At 34.7% G+C, this 18,183-nt stretch overlaps 1 protein-coding gene across 1 annotated transcript in view; it reads right to left on the bottom strand.

Annotated features, from left to right (window-relative positions):
• The window catches only part of LOC129229865 (uncharacterized), a 255,772-nt gene that overhangs the window by 83,031 nt on the left and 154,558 nt on the right, over positions 1-18,183 (bottom strand). The window contains exons 14-15 of the mRNA XM_054864242.1: positions 7,991-8,045; positions 2,127-2,148 (exon numbers count right to left, since the gene is read on the bottom strand). Of these exons, the coding sequence (XP_054720217.1) occupies positions 2,127-2,148; positions 7,991-8,045 (77 nt within the window). The remainder of the gene's footprint in view (positions 1-2,126; positions 2,149-7,990; positions 8,046-18,183) is intronic.

Raw genomic sequence — 18,183 nt, 5'->3', positions numbered from 1 at the left:
TGCCAACTGCTATTGATTTCCAAGGAAAACTGCATACTTGGTAGGATAATACTGTTGTTTAAACCGCCATCTTGAAATACCATGTCAAGCAATTCAAACTTGGCGGTAAGCCATTTAGGAGAGTGAATGTCTATGAGAAGCCACAGAGGGAAAGCATGAATGTCACACATACCTGCCACTACTGCCCCATACAAATGCACCTACATTAGCCACAACAAAATTGTCCAGCTTTCTTATCCCTTTTTCTGATTAATCCACCTTCTTGTTACCAAGAAGCATTGTCCCCAACAGCTCCACCAATTTAAACGGATCTCTTATCTGCTCCCCCACTTTTTTCAGCATTTTCATTTTGTCATTTCATTACTGTTACAAAAGCATTCATTTTCCCCCCTTTTCTATTTTGGTCAGCGGGGGAGGATTCTGAGGCTTAACTTGCGTTTGGACACTGTGTGCAGACTTCAGCAAACAAATTTGTATCAACATTCTATAACGTGGTGTTCTTTTGCTTCCTTCTGGTAAGATGTCGCAAGCAATCTTTAGCATGCACAAAAAAATTCTAATTTATGAGTTTAAGAATAAATACCAATTCACAAGTCATCAATTTATTGAGATAAATACTTTTCAAGCTCTGGAAAAAGAAAAGAAAAAAAAAGGTAATCAAAGAACTGTCTATGAGCCGTGACATACTGCTGGAAATCCAATGGCTGTTATTTTTTAAACTTCATTTGGAAAGGAAAATACATGCCTTCAAATGTTTTTTCATGAAAACATGCATTTATGCAAGTTTGGGGAAAACTTGTTAAACCACCATGCTCAACTTTCAACCTGTCGCTAAGGTTGGCGGTTTAAAGAGGTTTGACAGTATTTTGAAATTTTATGTGTGTTCTGGCCCTCAAAAATATGTCAGATGTAACCCTCGAATAGAAAAGGTTGGGCACCACTGCTTTAAAGTATTTATATTTAATAAAATTTAGCCTCACACATAACAGTAAATTCTTTTTAAAAACCAATTTAATAGCATTTTTTTTAATTTCAAGAATTTGGATGCAGAAATTTGCATAACCAGTGCAGAATTTTCAATGATCATAACACTATACTGAAATTTTTATTGTATATTTTCAATCATAAAGAGTAAAACTGCAATTGCAAGGCATATCTTAATTGAATTCTTTTCCTTTTGGACGAGTTTTTTTTTTTTCTTTGAATTATAATATGCATGTATCTGCTTCATCATTGCTTTCAATTTTTTTCTGGTTACTTTCACCACTTCTGGAATGCAATTTTATAAAAAATAAATAAATAAATGCCTTTTATTCACAAGAAGGCCTAAAATACTGTTTTGGGAAAATTAAATCAGAACAATTTGAATAGTGCTATGTTATACGTGTCTAAAAATTTAAAGTAAAGCAGAATGTGAACCTAGTTACGAGTGAAACATATCAATGTGACAATAATTAGCGATAGACATGAAATAATTAATTTTTTTAAATTTAATATTTGCTTCCAAGGTCAACTATTTATAGATCTAAAAAAAACAACAATTTTTTCGGTTTCTACTAGATCACACGAAAATGCTCAAGAAGGTAAGAAATTACAACTTAACCAATTGATCCTACCTCCCCCCCCCCCCCAAAACCCCTGATATGATAAACAATTCTTTCAATCACTAACAGTAGAAAATAAGTTTTTACTTTAACACATTTTGTCACAACAAAAGAATCTTCAATTTGCATTAATTTATGACAACACTACTGGTTCCTGCCAAATTGGCTCAAAAACAGATGTAGATGGCAAGCCCTGCTCAAGCATGCAGCTGGTCCCAAAGGACTCTTTAGCTATCCTTTCATTGCTTGTCTGCATTTCGATATTGATCTTGACTATAACATTAACACATTATACACATACAAAGGTCATGGGCATTGCCAAGGCCGTAAAACTCTAGACTAGGAATTATGAATAGTAGCCACTGGCTAACAGAGGAACAACCTTGGAACCAATAAAAAACATCACAGGAGACAAACTTAAAAAAAAAAAAAAAGGTATGGTGAATAAAAGTAAAGTCAAAAAATGTACAATTAAAATAAAAACAAAACATGAAATATATATTTTTTAATTTCAAAACTTACCAACTTGTCTGACTTCTGGATCCTGAAAAGTAACAAGAGCACAGACTGAATATGTATTTGCACATAAGATTTAAGAAACAGCATGATTTTAAAATGCAGAAGAGAAATGTGTAGCCATGTTGTAAGAACAGGGGTAGAAGTGACCGACTTTGCACATATAGGACATTTTCCACAAAAAATATAGGACAAATATAGGACACATTATATGAATATTTTTGCTATGAAAAAAGAAATAATACATATCATATATTATTCAGTTATTCTTATCGATGATTTTGTTTAAAAAAAACTTCAAACAAAATACCTTACATCTATAATGACTTCCCTGTAGTTGAAAGAATAATTTTTGAAAAAAGTGTACTTTACAGAATAAATAACTAACCAAAATTTGAACAAAGATAATTTTTATTTATTTTTTTTTTTTTTTCACTCATGACCCAAGTACTAATTCCACTGCTCTTAGATTTTATATCTAAACTGAACCCTTTACCCCCCCCCCCCTTTGTATCCTTTGTATTAAGAACAAACAGAGCTTGGGAAGGATCCTTCTGACGTTTTTGAGAGTTTTTCTTTATGCTTGAATGTTTTGGCATGCTGCCTCAATTGCGAAAATCCACTATTGTTTATGGGCACTGAAAAATGGCAAAAAGCGGTAAAATCATCTTTTCCTTAAGTGCACCATGCACCAAAATTTGAAGAATTAATGTCCTCCTGGTTCAACAACTCCACACGAAACGTTAAGCGATGCGATTTCGCCATTATAATTCCATTTATTACAACAAAATACGTTTTAACATCATAAGGAACTAACCATTCCACGATCCCAAAATTCCACAAAAAGAAAAGATTGCAAAAAGAAAATTAGAACATTCCGATTAGAAAATGCACTGAACACAAAAATACACCCACAAAAACAAAAACCATGATAGAAAACAAAACAAACGGCTGTTGCATCCCCCCCCCTCCCAAATGCAAAATTCTAAAACCAACTATACCATACTATACTAAAACCAGCACTAGTTCTCGAAACTCCACCCACTATAGAATGACGTCACATTGCTGTAGCTAATGAGAGAAGATGCCTGTTGTAGAATTTAGTCATTTGAGTTTTTTAATTTAAAATTCGTTTGGGCACGTACTTTCAACGAAAAATTCGATGTCAGAAAGTTTATTTACAGTTCTTTTTAAAAGATATATATGGTATAAAACGGGAATATAGGAAATATAGGACATTTTTGAAAAATATAGGAAATATAGGATATATAGGACTACTTCGACCCCTGTAAGAATAATCATAGCTGTATTAATTTTCTTTCTTAAAATGGAAAAAAAAAAAAAACACCACACACACACATTGATAATTCTGTTTTAAAAAAATGAGTCTAAAATAATAAAATATGAATGGGTTTTAGTGCAATCAAATCAAGTCCAATATTTTAAAATAATTTTCTCCTGCAACCTGATTTGCAAAATTATGTGCTCTTACGGACAATCAGCCATACTTTATTTTGACACTGAAACAATAGGCTAGAATTGACAGCCATGATTACATTCCCAACATTTCTGCAAGTGAGGAAAATGTAACAATGATTCCTCAGATAAATACAATTAGGACAATTAGGATGATTGCCCTTATTTTTAACAATTTTAGCGGTTTTTACAAAACTGTTGAAGAGGTAATTTTTCTTAATTTCCTTAAAAATAGCTAGTGATTTGAAAAGCTTAAAGAAAATCATCAATGCATTTACCTTATTATGCAGAATTTTAGCCTATCAACAAAACCTATTTTAATAAATTTAAATAACTAGATCAGGTATCCCTTTAAATCTTCTTTTCTCAAGATTATACATAATAAACATTTTAAGCATAGAATCCTAATCTAAATTTGAAACTCAATTTACTAACCTCGTACCCTAACCTAAAACTAACCCCTTAGAACTCTTTCCAAAGAGTTAATATCTTTCTAAGGATAAGGAGTCTAAACCTGAACAGCTGATGAATTCTTACCAAATTTCTACTTAAAAGTGGAACTTCTTTAGAATAATGTGAATATGAACAAATGATAAAACCAAACATTCTGTTAGCTTTCACTTGCTGTGTTTCCACGCTGACTGGTTTTAAAGTCCTAAAAAATTAAGAAACCCAGATCAACTGCTTCTTTGGTTAATGATGGATACTAGTATATAGTAGATTGTTTAGCATAAAGCATCCGTAACCAACCAGTAGTTCGCGAGCCCCTGGGGATTCGTGAAGGAGATAAAGGAGGTTCACGAAAATAATATTGTAATGGCGGAATTTTAACTTGCTTGTTTGAGATGAAGTCTTTCAGTCAAAGGGTTTTCTGTTCAACATTTATTCAATTCTTTCTCATATTCCATATTCTCTGCAAGCAAAATGCTAGCCTATTTGCTGTCTGTCATTTCAAGGTGCAATTTTTACTGTTTTTGTTGAGAATGAAATGTAGAAATTCCGCTTTTGAATACAATGTATTCAGATGAAAGAATTTAATATGGCTTGGTTTCTGAGTAGCTTTTGATCAGAAAAGTCAACTAAACTCGTTAATATTCAATGCTATACCATTTCAGTGTGACCTTCAGCTACCACACAACTCTTGTGGTGTGCTGAAAATATGCAAAGTGCGATCACAATAAGTGAACCTAAAATTATTTTTGTTGGTAAAAATTAACTTTTGTGTAATAATTAGAGCAAATTTTACTGGTTTCTTTTTCCTTTTGTAAATATACCTATTTGTGATTATTTTATTCCGCATTTTTTGCATAAGGACAAGAAAAGTGTTCAGCTTTCAAATGATTAATGTTCATATTATATCCTTATGAACTAGCTGGAGTCCATAGACCTTTTACAAAAGACAAATTTAATGACTTTTATAACTTTTTACTGGAAGAAAAAAAATCCCTTTTTTGGACAGTGTTTCTATGTGAAGAAGGATTTTCAATATATACAGAGAAAAATACAAAAGCAACATAAATGCAGAACCTAATGTAAGATTAAAACTCGTATATTTGAACCAAACATTGGGCTTAGCTTCTTTGTTACAAATACGCCATTTCAGATTTTTCGAACTACAGAAGCTCTACAAAGAACAATCACTGGGTTTATTTTTTGTATTCATTTTAGTTTGTAGCTATGTATGTACCGCTGTATTTAGCTATCATTTTTCGTTCTTGTAATAAGCAGAAGAGCACATCAAGCGGAAAAAAATCTCCCAAATTTTACCGTGTGTGTGGGAGTTTTTTCTTCTTTTAACTTACTATACATGGGTTTTGCCAACTTCTTTTGAATTTAAAGGGGTTTGTGAGGGAAAAAAGGTTGGGAACCACTGGCGTAAAAGATTTCCCAGAGGTAAAGGAACAACTTGACATTTATCAACGTTGAACGAGATACCCTAATTGTGTGTGCGATTTTTTGCTTGATGCACACTTAAGAAATCTGATCTAAAACTTCTTGAAACTTTTTCACTCATTGTCAGCATTCTCATAAAGTTTGACATAATCTACAAAGTATTGATGCACCCAGAAAGCTTTCTTGTAATAATAAAAATCCTCATATATACACAGTCCAGTCATATTAATGTGACCATCTGTCAAAAGCCAGAATAACCACCTTTGGCAGAATGGACTGCTGCGAGACGTTGCAGGAAGAGAGTCACTTAGATTCTTGAAGGTGTTCTCTGGGATGTTGAGCCATGCCGACTCTAACCGCATAATCTAATGCCGTGGCCAGCTGCACTAGATTATGCGGTTGAGGATCCATGGAGCGAACAACTCGATCGAGATGGTCCCACAGATGCTCGATTGGGTTTAAGTCAGGTGAGTTTGCTGGCCAGGGGAGGACGGTAAACTCATCCTGGTGCTCTTCGAACCAGGCACGTACATTGACAGCTGTATGGCACCTCGCATTGTCCCTGCTCGAAGATGCCATCATCCTGAGGAAAAACAATGCGCATGTAAGGGTGGACATGGTCCGCAAGGACAGATGCGCACTTGTATTGATCCATCGTGCCTTTCACAATGATCAGTGAACCCAGAGAATGCCAGGAAAACATTCCCCAGACCATAATGCTCCCGCCTCCAGCTTGGACCGTTCTGGCAATGGTTGCAGGGTGGTTCCTTTCAGAGGTTTTACGCCTTATACGCCAACGTCCATCTGTCCGATGGAGCATAAAACGCGATTCATCTAAAAACGCTACCTGTCGCCATTCAGTAGACGTCCAGCTGCTGTACTGGCGTGCAAATTCTAGCCTTCGTCGTCGACGAACAGCTGTCAGCATAGGTGCACGAACCAGGCGTCTGCTTCGGAGGCCCAGACGCAGCAATGTTCGCTGAATAGTAGTTTGGGAGACACTTTTGGTAGCTCCTTGGTTCATTTTGGTGGTCAGTTGCTCAACAGTAGCCCGTCTATCTGCCCGAACGCATCTCCGCAACCGTCGTTTGCCTCTGTCATCTATGGCCCGTGGTGCACCACATTTGCCACGTCGCTGATTTTGGACAGTCCTATTTTGCCATGTATGGTACACTTTTACCACGGTGGCACGCGAACAGTTCACAAACCCAGCCGTTTCGGAAATACTTCCACCCTTGGCCCGAAAGCCAATGATCATGCCCTTTCGGACATCGGAGAAATCGCTTCGTTTCTGCATTACGCCAACGATTGAAATGTTTTCCAAAGCCCTCACACACCCTTTATATACACTCAACTGCACTGTGCTGCCACCTGCCTTCTGTGATTGGTTATTTAACTCTGACGTGGAAAGTACGTGGTGGTCACATTAATGTGACTGGACTGTGTATAATAGTCGATGATCGAGTAACGTGCATGTTTCAACAATGAAACTCGTTCCACCGTATGATAATTTGACAGTATTTTTTGGTAATGTTTAACATGCAGGGAAAGACTTTATTGTGACAAGGCTGAACTTGATACGGTAACTTAACTGTTTTACTGGTAAGACTGTACTTCAGGAGAATGAAGAAATAAAAAAATAGTCAACTATGAACATTTCCTACTACAGTTTTGGGTTAATCTACTGGAGTAAGGGTTACCATTTCAACTATCAAAATATCACCAAACAGGCAATGCTCAAATGTAGAAGAAATTTTCACCCGTCATACCTTGATGGGCAATTTTCTAGTGATATAAATAAGAACGATCCTAAAATTGAATGTTATGGATTATGGAACATATTTAGGACGTCTGTCCACTGAGAATGATTACACCTAATAGCGACTCTTTCTCCTAGAGACTTCACACTTTACTTTACGAACTTTAGAGACTTCACACCATTGGTTGCGAATGTGTTTAGCTCTGTGTGCTGTTAGAGCTACAATTTTTATCGTACTGTTTTTATGTACTTAGATGTGAATATCTCTTTTACTGTAGAGTTTATGGTGATTGATGATATATGACTAACTGCTACAGATAAATTAGCAATTGTTAAAGACTTAATTGTACATAATTGTAAATAGATTTCCTATGTCTTCATGAGAACTGTGTCACCATTTAAAGAATGAAGCGTTTTGAACTCATAATATATTTTAAAGAGCTTGTTGTTTTAATTAATAAAAGAAATTTAGAAATTATATCTTCAATTTAAAGCTATGCATAGCATTAAGAATTAATGCTCTGCAGGCATGTTGGCAACTACAGCTAATCAGAGGGTAATTATTTTTTAAATTACGTTTCATTTAAAAAGGCATGCATGTATCTTTCTCTGTATCTATCAATTATTAAGAAAAAGTAATACATTTATCCTACATTTATATACAAAGTGCATTGTACTGAAAATTGCTTAAACAATCGATACTAAATTATAAATATTAAACAGAAAGAAAATAAATATTTACTATAGTATCAGCCATGCTGTATTCAGAAATCATCGAAGCAGTATCTGAAAAATACCTTAAAAATACCAAACAAAATTAGCTTCTTATAATTAATGTGCTAAAAAAATAATTTTTAAATTAAAAATCAGTCATACATACACATAAAAAGATAAATATGTATATATACATATAAATAAATACATTCATCCATACAAAGCATACTATTAAAAATCCTTTTGGAAAATATTCATTTTTTTTCCAGAAACAAAATAAACAAAGAAGGAGCAAAGAAAAAAAAAAACAAATTCTGTATGTACCCCGTAAATTTTTTACATCAATCCAAATTCCAAAACACAGCACTGCTATGGCTTTGTTCATTGTACACAAAATTTTGCATGCATGCATTTATCTCATAGAGAAATTAAATTCATTTTTATACAGAGTTTGAGATTAAGTGCATTAAATATGCATCTTCTAAATATTTTTGATTTTTGAAATATTTATTAGCTTTATTTCTGAAGCACAAGAGTTTTCTAATAAATATTAATCAAGTTCAATCAAACCTCATTATCGCAACACCCAAATTTGCCCGACATTCTGGATGTCATGTCACTTTTTCAAAGTCTCGAACTTATGGCATATAATCTTAATATCAAATGACTTTGGATTTCATGGCAGTGCTTTATAGTGAAACTGGTTACTGCGACACTTTGAACTGCTCTGACAGGATAGAATTTTCCCTTACTGCTGAAATATTTTTAGTAAAATAATGAAAATACCACGGAAAGTTAATTGTAGAAATATCTGATATAATAACACACCTGTGTTATTATAGTCCATTAATGCAACCTCAAGAATGGAAGGGCAGGTACAAAGGTTTCTTTAAGTGGCAGACTTTTAGCATTTGACATAGGGGACAACACAAAGGAAAGGAAAGCAGATAGGTTTTGAAACTGGACTAGAGAAGAAAAAAACCACAGCTGCCTTTAACTGTTGTTGTTCATTGCATAACCACTCCGCATTAGATTGACAAATATACAAAACCCTAAAAAAAATGTTTTTCATTTTTGAAGGGTGGGAATTTGCAGTCAGAATCTAATCAGATTGTGACCAAAAGCAAAGTCATTTAATTGGCTTCGTTCTCGCTGATAATTACAGGATACTTTTTTTTCACTTCATAAACAGCATCTTGGAAATATAGCTATTCAAAAATTAAGGAAATTTTTATAGGAAAGTATTTTGGAATGAGATAAAACATAAAAATAATAAGTGGAGTATTTTCTTTCTTACGATTTTTGTTTTGTCTGTCAATAGTTTGAAACTATATTTCTCGAACCTAATTAAAAACATATTGATTTTTAAATATGTAATTTTACTATAAACTGGTTGCTAGTGGCGACCAGCTGGTTCGTCTTTTTACGCCAAAACTCTTTTTATGCAAGCAGCTGCCTACAGCAGCTGTTTGATCACTGTCATGGTGTGTAGCATTAATTTTGGAAGACTTTATAAAAATTCATTAAAAGATAAAACATATAACTTTCTAGGCTGTGGAAGTGGAAGCATCGTCGCCGCAATAACTTAAGGCCAACGACTGCCTTGAATGCCCAAAGAATTTTAAAAATAAAAAAAAAAAGACTCATAACATGTTGTGTGTATGTAGACGATAGGAACGACACACAGTAATTACACCGCACAACATTTATTGAAGAAGGTCATTACGTTTCATGGATGACAAATTCGCTTTGCAACTAGGGTGATCACCCCGGGAACAAAAAACAGATATTACATGAGGAACTGTTATTACAAAAGTTGAAAAGTTCTTGAGCGTGAAAAATTGGAGCAGGATCACAAAATTTATTCAGGATGCAATTAGAAGACAAATGCGTGATGGACTGCTCAGAAGCGGGAAAAAAAAAAAAAAAAAGGGATCCGGGCAGGGGACATCGGAATACGCTAGCATGGGTGACGATCTTATGAAAATGGCTCTTCATGGTTGGGACATTGCTTCACTACGAGTACTCCAGTGGCTCTTCTTTAGAAGGCTCGCAGTTATCGGACATCACATAAACTCTCCACCGCATGACAAGTGTTTTGGATTATTGAGGAATTGAACGATCATTAGCTTACACAATCAGGCGGGGCAAATTGAAGATGAACGACTGGGATGTCATCATCATGTTGAAACATTAAAAAAACTTCTTCACATCTTGATTAATATGATAAAAGTACTAAATAAGGTAGAATTACATATTCACTTTACGACTAACGTGGATTGGGCTCTAAGCCCTAAGCTTCGCTAATCTCCGTTTCAGATCGCGGTGATTTTGCCGCCGTCCCGCTAAATTGGCACGCCACGGATATGCATCCTCTCCGTCGGAGATCAACAGGCCGAGTGTAGTGGAGTGGAAAAGTGAATCGGCGAATGAGTGATTGGATCAGGGGACGCCTCAATGCGCGGGAACCAATGAGAGCATTTGGCGCCCAAATAATGAAGGAAAAGACGCTATCCGAATTTCAATGGCATACCAAAAAAAAGTGAAAAAAAATCGGATCTTCGACAAAAAAATGAAAAAAAAAAAAGACACAAGGCTAGAATTGCGGAAAAATGATTAAAACACACAGTTGATATCTTAAAATGCATGGAATTTAAAGGAGAACGCAAGGGAAACGTGGAATGCGTAAAAGAAAAAAAAAACGAAATGGGGAAAAAGCGATTAAAATGACATTAAAATGGGGAAAAAAGACTGTTGCAAAAAAATGTGATATGCATTATCAGTCACTCACTTTTTTTGTCATTCACTTTTTTACGCCAAGATTGCCGCCTTTGGCGCCCGCTTAAATAAAGTTGGCTGAGATATTAATCAATCTATATCTATCTTTATCAATATGAATAAAATATTTTCTATATCTATTTCCGTTCTGTTTTGTACTATTTGATAGACATCGGTAAACGATATTTATCCGCGTTCTCATTCCTAATGTAATGTAATATAAAATTTACTTTATTCAAATTAGATTAACTTCTCAACTCTTTCGGCACGTGTAAAGTTTCAGTTTTAGGTCGGCATCCTTTGATGCCCAATCATATGCAAATGAGGCAAGTATAAATAGTGAACGATTCCAATCGTTCTCTCTCTCTCTCTTCTTTTGTGTTCGTCAGCCTCTTGTGAGTTAGGTCCGATAGGTGTTGGGGAGTTGCGAACTCCGCCTCCACTTATGGCCAGGGTTTATTCCTATGAATTTATTTTTGTTAGTTTATTTATTTTAAGTTACTATGGACCAATAAATTTTTGGTAAGATTTTAACAAGTTTCCAATGTTCATTTCTTCACATTAACATTTTGATTCTGCACCTTCCACTGTGTGATATTATCTCTGCTTGTATAAGCATGTAATATTGTTGACTGACTTACGAAATTTAGCCCTTCGGCTTTTCGTTTAAACATCGTAAGTTATCATAAGGGTTATGGGCCCAGCCCTACCCAATTGTATCATAATAATTACGTGTTCAGTATCATGAGTAATATAAATGTATTAAGATGTTTTCGAATTATCAGCAGAGTAGAGTATTAGACTTCGTGTTTTTGTGATGAAATGGAATGTTGTAACTGACTTGTCTTTTTTCTGAATCGGTAGATGACAAGTGTTTGGAAATCTTTTCAATTCGTTTTCCCCGCATTGGCGTTGAATGAAAACTGTGAAAATAGAAGCTTTTCTTTTACTTTTTGGAAATTTGTATCGAATCTTTAAGCCATGTGTAGTGTAAACTTTTCTCAGGCGTTTCGTTTGCATTTTATGGGGGGATATAGTTGGTTTGGTGTTAGGCAGAATAGTGGCTGCTAAATTCAGCGGAAGACCTGGACTTGTTCCAGGGGGGAAGCTGTAACAGTTGCACTATTTAGGTTTTTTTTTCGGGGATATTTTGAGATTTTTGTTGGTTGTTTTTTTGAAATTAGGTTTTTTTTATTTTTGGCGTTTTTCGTGTTCTTATCAATCATGGCATCCCAGAGTGTTCCTATCGAAAAATTAAGGTCTGACAACTATGTGAGTTGGTCATCGGATATCAAATTTGTCCTAATGGAACGAGGTCTGTGGAAGATTGTAAATGGCATTGAAAAGGAACCCTTTTCTAATGATGAAAAAAAGGCTACTGAGCAAGAGATTCGTAATTTTCAAAATCGACAAGATGTGGCCCTATCCATAATTTATTTAAATTTGGAGAAAAATTTCAAAAAGATAATCGAAAATCAGGTCAACGCGGCTGATGCCTGGAAGGCTTTGAAAGATCACTTCTTTCCTGACAATCGTTGTCAGCATATGACATTGTTTTCAGAGTTATCCCAATGTCGTATAAAAGAGGAAGAGTCGATAAATCTTTTCGCTGCCCGTACTCGGCAAATTTTCGAAAGAATTAAGGCTATAGACGCGAATTTCTCTGAAAATTATTTGATTTTTCAAATTTTGCGTCATTTGCCCTCAGAATTTGACAATATTTGTCAAGTTATTCTTAGAACTACTGCACAGGAATTCACATTTAATAAAGTAGTCAGCGAACTTATTGCCGAGGAATCGCGAATTCGACTAAACGATGAGGATGATAAAATTATCGGCAGGGCTAACTTTGTAAAGAAACCGGGTAATTTTGACAAGAAAGGAGTAAAAGGGAAACTAATTTGTTTTAACTGTAATAAACCCGGACATAAGAAAATTGTGTGTCAAAATAAAAGCGTTGACATGGACCTCGAACAACGAAATAGAAAGTCAAGATCACCAATCCGGAATAAGAGGAAGGCAGTTCCCCATCAGTGGAAAAGGAAGCATGTAAGTACCAGAACATTTTCATTTCCGAAGTACATCTAAATGAAGTATCAGAAGACCCAAATGAATTTATTTTCGACACTGGTTCCACCCATCATTTCGTCAACATTCGTAGTGCGTGTTAGGACTTTAAACCATTGCGAAACAAAGAAATGGCTGTAGCCGTTAGAAATGAAACTTTCCCCATTTTGGGGATGGGAACTGTGAAATTAAAGTTTGATGATACTATCATTGTTTTAAAAGATGTAATGTACTCTCCTAATCTGCGTCAAAATTTGTTATCGGGTACTAAATTCGATAAGGGGGGTGCTAAGTTTGAAGGGGGAAACGGCTCCGTGGCGATATCTGGTCGAAATGGATTTATATTTAGAGCAAGTTTAAGAAATGGCATTTACTTTGTAAAACCTCAAATTTTGTATAATAAATCGTATCAAGAAAGTATAAAACCAAATAAAAGTAATGATCATTTCGAAAATGAGAAAATTGAATGCTCTAATGTAGAAAAATTAGAATTGTGGCATAGAAGGCTGGCACATATTAACACCGATAGTATCAGAAAGAGCGGTGAATTTGAGTGTGTCCATGGCCTGCCTAAATTCAAAAATGTAAAAATAAATTGTGAAAATTGTAAAATTGGTAAATTTAAACGTGTTTCATTTAAACCAATAGGTAAAATACGGTCCAAATGTCCCCTTGAATTACTTCATGCTGATGTGTGGGGTCCATGTAATATTAAGGGAAATAAGGGGGAACGTTTTTATTTATCAATCATTGATGATTTTTCACGTAAATCTGCTTTGTATCCAATTAGTGAAAAGAGCAAAGTACCAGAAATTTTCATAAGGCACATAAAGCGTGCTGAAAGATTTTTAAATCTTAAAGTAAAAGCTGTTAGAACTGACAACGGGGGAGAATTCGTAAATCAAGTTTTTGACAATTATTGTTTGGATAACGGTATAAAACATGAGTTAACCAATATTTTCAGTCCAGAGATGAACGGTTTGGCCGAAGTGTACAATCGCTCAGCCGCTAATGCTGCAACAGTATTATTGGAAGAAAGCGGGCTAAGTAAAAGATTTTGGCCGGATGCTATGCTTTATTTCAATTATACTTGGAATAGGATTTGTCACTCAGGACAAACTAAAACACCTTTTGAGTTATATGGTGGACGTAAGCCAAGTGCTAAGCACGTCAAACCTTTCGGTGTTTTGTGTTATCTTGGAACACCCCGTCAGCAAAGACATAAACTTGATGTTAAAGCCAAAAAAGGTATATTTTTGGGCTATGCATTTAACACTAAGGGTTTTCGTATCTGGATTCCCGAAAGCGGAAAAATTTTTGAAAGTATAAATGTAAACTTTAATGAAAATGTTTATTACAAAGAAGCTTTTAAAAATATATCAGAGAGTGACTCTAGTGGAGCTGTGCTGGGTTCCTGTCTCAAATGGTCAAATATTCAATCAGATTCTGAAAATTCAGAAAATGAATCGTATTCCGAATCGGATAACGGAAGTGAAAGCCCGAGTACGCCGTCTAAATTCTTATCTTCTGATGAGAGTGAAAGCGAGACGAGCGGGGATGAATCAAATTCAAATTCTGACTTGAGTGAAAATGGGGAAAACCCACCACGCGCCCAGCTGCGTGAAACAGAATGGGTGAGGAAAGCAATCCCAAGGTCAGATAAATCTCGTACTGATATTTATTTTTATGAGAAACATTCTTCTAAACGATTACGTTCTTTAAATGATGTTGAAAAATATTGTTCTAAAAATGCTATTTTGTTTAAGCCACATTTATTTGATTTTAATGGTAAAAATTTATATCAAGGTGAAATTTCTGATCAAACTGTTCATTTAAATTTATGTAACTTATGACTAGATGATGAAATTGTAATTCCTAAGAATTACAAACAGGTTCTTAAATCTAAGCAAAAGGACCAGTGGTTAGATTCAATGAGGGATGAATTAGAGGTTATGCATTCTAGAAAAGTGTGGGATTTAACACCTTTGCCTGCAAATGAAAAACCAATCGGATCAAGATGGGTTTTCAATGTTAAAAGAGATGAATCGGGAAAAATTGTTAGGTATCGTGGGAGACTTGTTGCTCAGGGATATGCACAAGCCCCTGAATCGTACGATCAGACTTTTAGTCCGACGATTCATTTTTCATTGGTTCGATTTTTCTTTTCCTTGAAAATATCAGAAGGTTGGTTCGATTTGCAGTGCGATGTGAAAAATGATTATTTATATGCACCTCTAAAAGAATGCATCTTTATGAGACAACCACCGGGTTTTGCAATAGAAGGGAAAGAAAATCTAGTTTGTAAGCTTAATAAAGCAACTTACGGTTTGCACCAGAGTGGCCGTATGTGGTTTTTTGAGATAAACAGTGTTTTATTGAAAATTGGTTTTCAGAAATTTGAAGAATGTAATTGTGTTTATATTTATAATTCATGTGTCATTTTATTGTTATATGTTGACGATATTGTTTTGCTCGCACGGAAAGAAAAGAATTTAAATCATGTTTTAAATTTACTTAGATAAAATTTTGACTTAAAAGTTCTCGGAAAAACGAAAAAAACTGTTAGGTGTTGAATTTGAAAGAACTGAGAATGGTTTGAATTTGTTTCAAACTAAATATATCATTGAAGTTTTTGAAAAGTTCAAACATTTTAATTTTCCGGTTTCATCATTGCCGATTTGTAAAGGTACTGTTTTTTCGAAATTGAATTGTCCTAATACAGAAAATGAAAAATTTGAAATGTCAAAGATTCCTTATCGTAATTTGTTGGGTTGTCTTTCTTTCATTGCGAGCAGAACGAGACCGAACATTTGTTATGCGGTCAATATCTTCAGTCAATTTCAAAGCAACCCTGGTGTCATTCATTGGAACCGTCTTTTAAAACTTCTGGGTTATGTTTTTCAAACAAAAGATTTAAAACTTAAATTAAATTGTAATAGAACCCAATTAATAGCTTTTTCTGACGCCGATTATGCAGCTAATCGAGATGATCGAACTTCACTCGGGGGGGGGGGGGGGCAGTTAATTTTGTTGGATAATGCGCCGATTGAATGGCGAACCTTCAAAGAACGTTGTATTAGCCTTTCCATTATGGAAAGTGAGTTTGTGGCCCTTTGTGAAGTGTCTAAAGAGCTTATGTGGTTTGACCGTGTATTAAACGAATGTTTACGCTGGGGAATTATTAGAAAAAGTAAAATTAAATCTGTAATGTACGTTGATAATCAATCGGCCATTGACTTTGTTAAATCTCCGATTGAAAATCACCGTACAAAACATATTGATGTAAAATTATTTTTTTGTTTGTGATTTGATTCAACGGGACATTTTTACCGTAACACATGTAGGTAGTAAATCCAATAGGGCCGATATTTTTACGAAGCCGCAGACCCGTTTTGAACTGAATCGTTTTTGTGAACAAATATTTTATTAATTTTTAATAGTATTATTGTTTAGTATAATAAATATAATGGGGTATTAAAGTATAAATATTTTTGTAACAACTGAAATTCTTTTTCAAATTTCTCATTGGTTTAATTTTTGAGATGGAGGAATTTGATTCAATGATAAGAGTTTATCTTTAGAAACTAAGCGTTTTAAACAATTTTGTCATTGTGAAAAAAAAAATTTTTCAAATCATTGTGCCCATCTTTTTCAAAGATACCGTTTCGAGTATTTTTGTCAATTACAGTTTGACAAGATAGTTAGAAGTGGAAATGTTAATCTTGGACTTGCTACTAGTTCCTTGGACTTTGGATCATCTATAGGCAAGAAGGACTTTTTTGAGAAAGGACTTCAATCAAATAAGCAGTGATGCATTGAGCTGCATCTGCTGATGGATGATGTATTATGATGGATATATATCCATATTTGTTTATTGTTGAATCGATAAATTTTTGTAAAAGATTAAGCCTGGCCCTTTGTGGACTTTTTTTGGGGGTTATTTTTGAATCTATTAAAATTGTATAAAAATTTAAAGTTTAATAACATTACTGAATGAGAAGGGGGGATATGATAGACATCGGTAAACGATATTTATCCGCGTTCTCATTCCTAATGTAATGTAATATAAAATTTACTTTGTTCAAATTAGATTAACTTCTCAACTCTTTCGGCACGTGTAAAGTTTCAGTTTTAGGTCGGCATCCTTTGATGCCCAATCATATGCAAATGAGGCAAGTATAAATAGTGAACGATTCCAATCGTTCTCTCTCTCTCTCTTCTTTTGTGTTCGTCAGCCTCTTGTGAGTTAGGTCCGATAGGTGTTGGGGAGTTGCGAACTCTGCCTCCAATTATGGCCAGGGTTTATTCTTATGAATTTATTTTTGCTAGTTTATTTATTTTAAGTTACTATGGACCAATAAATTTTTGGTAAGATTTTAACAAGTTTCCAATGTTCATTTCTTCACATTAACATTTTGATTCTGCACCTTCCACTGTGTGATATTATCTCTGCTGGTATAAGCATGTAATATTGTTGACTGACTTACGAAATTTAGCCCTTCGGCTTTTCATTTAAACATCGTAAGTTATCACTATTCATCTTTTCGCGCCAAGAATACCACTCCTATCTCTTATATGATATGTCTCAAAATTTTCTATTCCATCTCTATTTATTTTAGCCTCACGACCCATTCCCTAACAAAAACAAAGATTTCAAAAAAAAAAAAAAATTCTCTCATATGTTCCCAGTAGTGTACAAAACAAGCATTTGCAAAAAAAAAGAATAAAATCAGTTTTTAATTGAAGAGTGTTGCCAAAATCAATTGAGGCAGTGAGAAGCAAAGAGATGCAAGTTTCAAGTGAAATGCCTTTAATGATCAGATCCTAGGTAGGGCTTTCATTGAAATTTTTTTTCTAAATCATGCTATACAGCAGCACTTATCAGGGCTACTAATACAATCTCTTGCCCCAAGACAGAGGAGAGGTTCACCTACCATTTATACTGGTTATCTCCAAATTTTTACTTTCTTCTATATCTAATACATAGAAGAAAGTATTGGATTCGTGCAAATTTTCGAATTTCGACGGATTCGAACGTTTTGAGGTGTGCTGAGTCCATTTCGACTATTTTTGGAAAATGTCTGTCTGTCTGTAGGTGTATGTATGTGTGTGTGTATGTATGTGTGTCACGTCTGTGTGTGATCAGTTTTTTGTGGCCGCGCTACAGCAAAAACTACCGCATGAAATCGAACGAAACTTGGTACACATATGTGCCCCTATGTGAACTTGTGCCTATTGGTTTTTGGCGCAAATTCCTCCAAGGGGGGTGGAGCAATGGGACGTTTTTTGAGTTACGCGTGATTGCTATTCCTCAGGAAGTAACTGGCGGAATCAAACAAAATTTGGTCCATATGTTGGTATTAACAAGAACAGGTG

This window comes from Uloborus diversus, chromosome 9, assembly GCF_026930045.1.
Source record: "Uloborus diversus isolate 005 chromosome 9, Udiv.v.3.1, whole genome shotgun sequence".
NCBI classification, from domain to species: domain Eukaryota; kingdom Metazoa; phylum Arthropoda; class Arachnida; order Araneae; family Uloboridae; genus Uloborus; species Uloborus diversus.
Note: the sequence above shows the minus strand (reverse complement) of the source record. Positions and strands in the feature narration are given on the sequence as shown.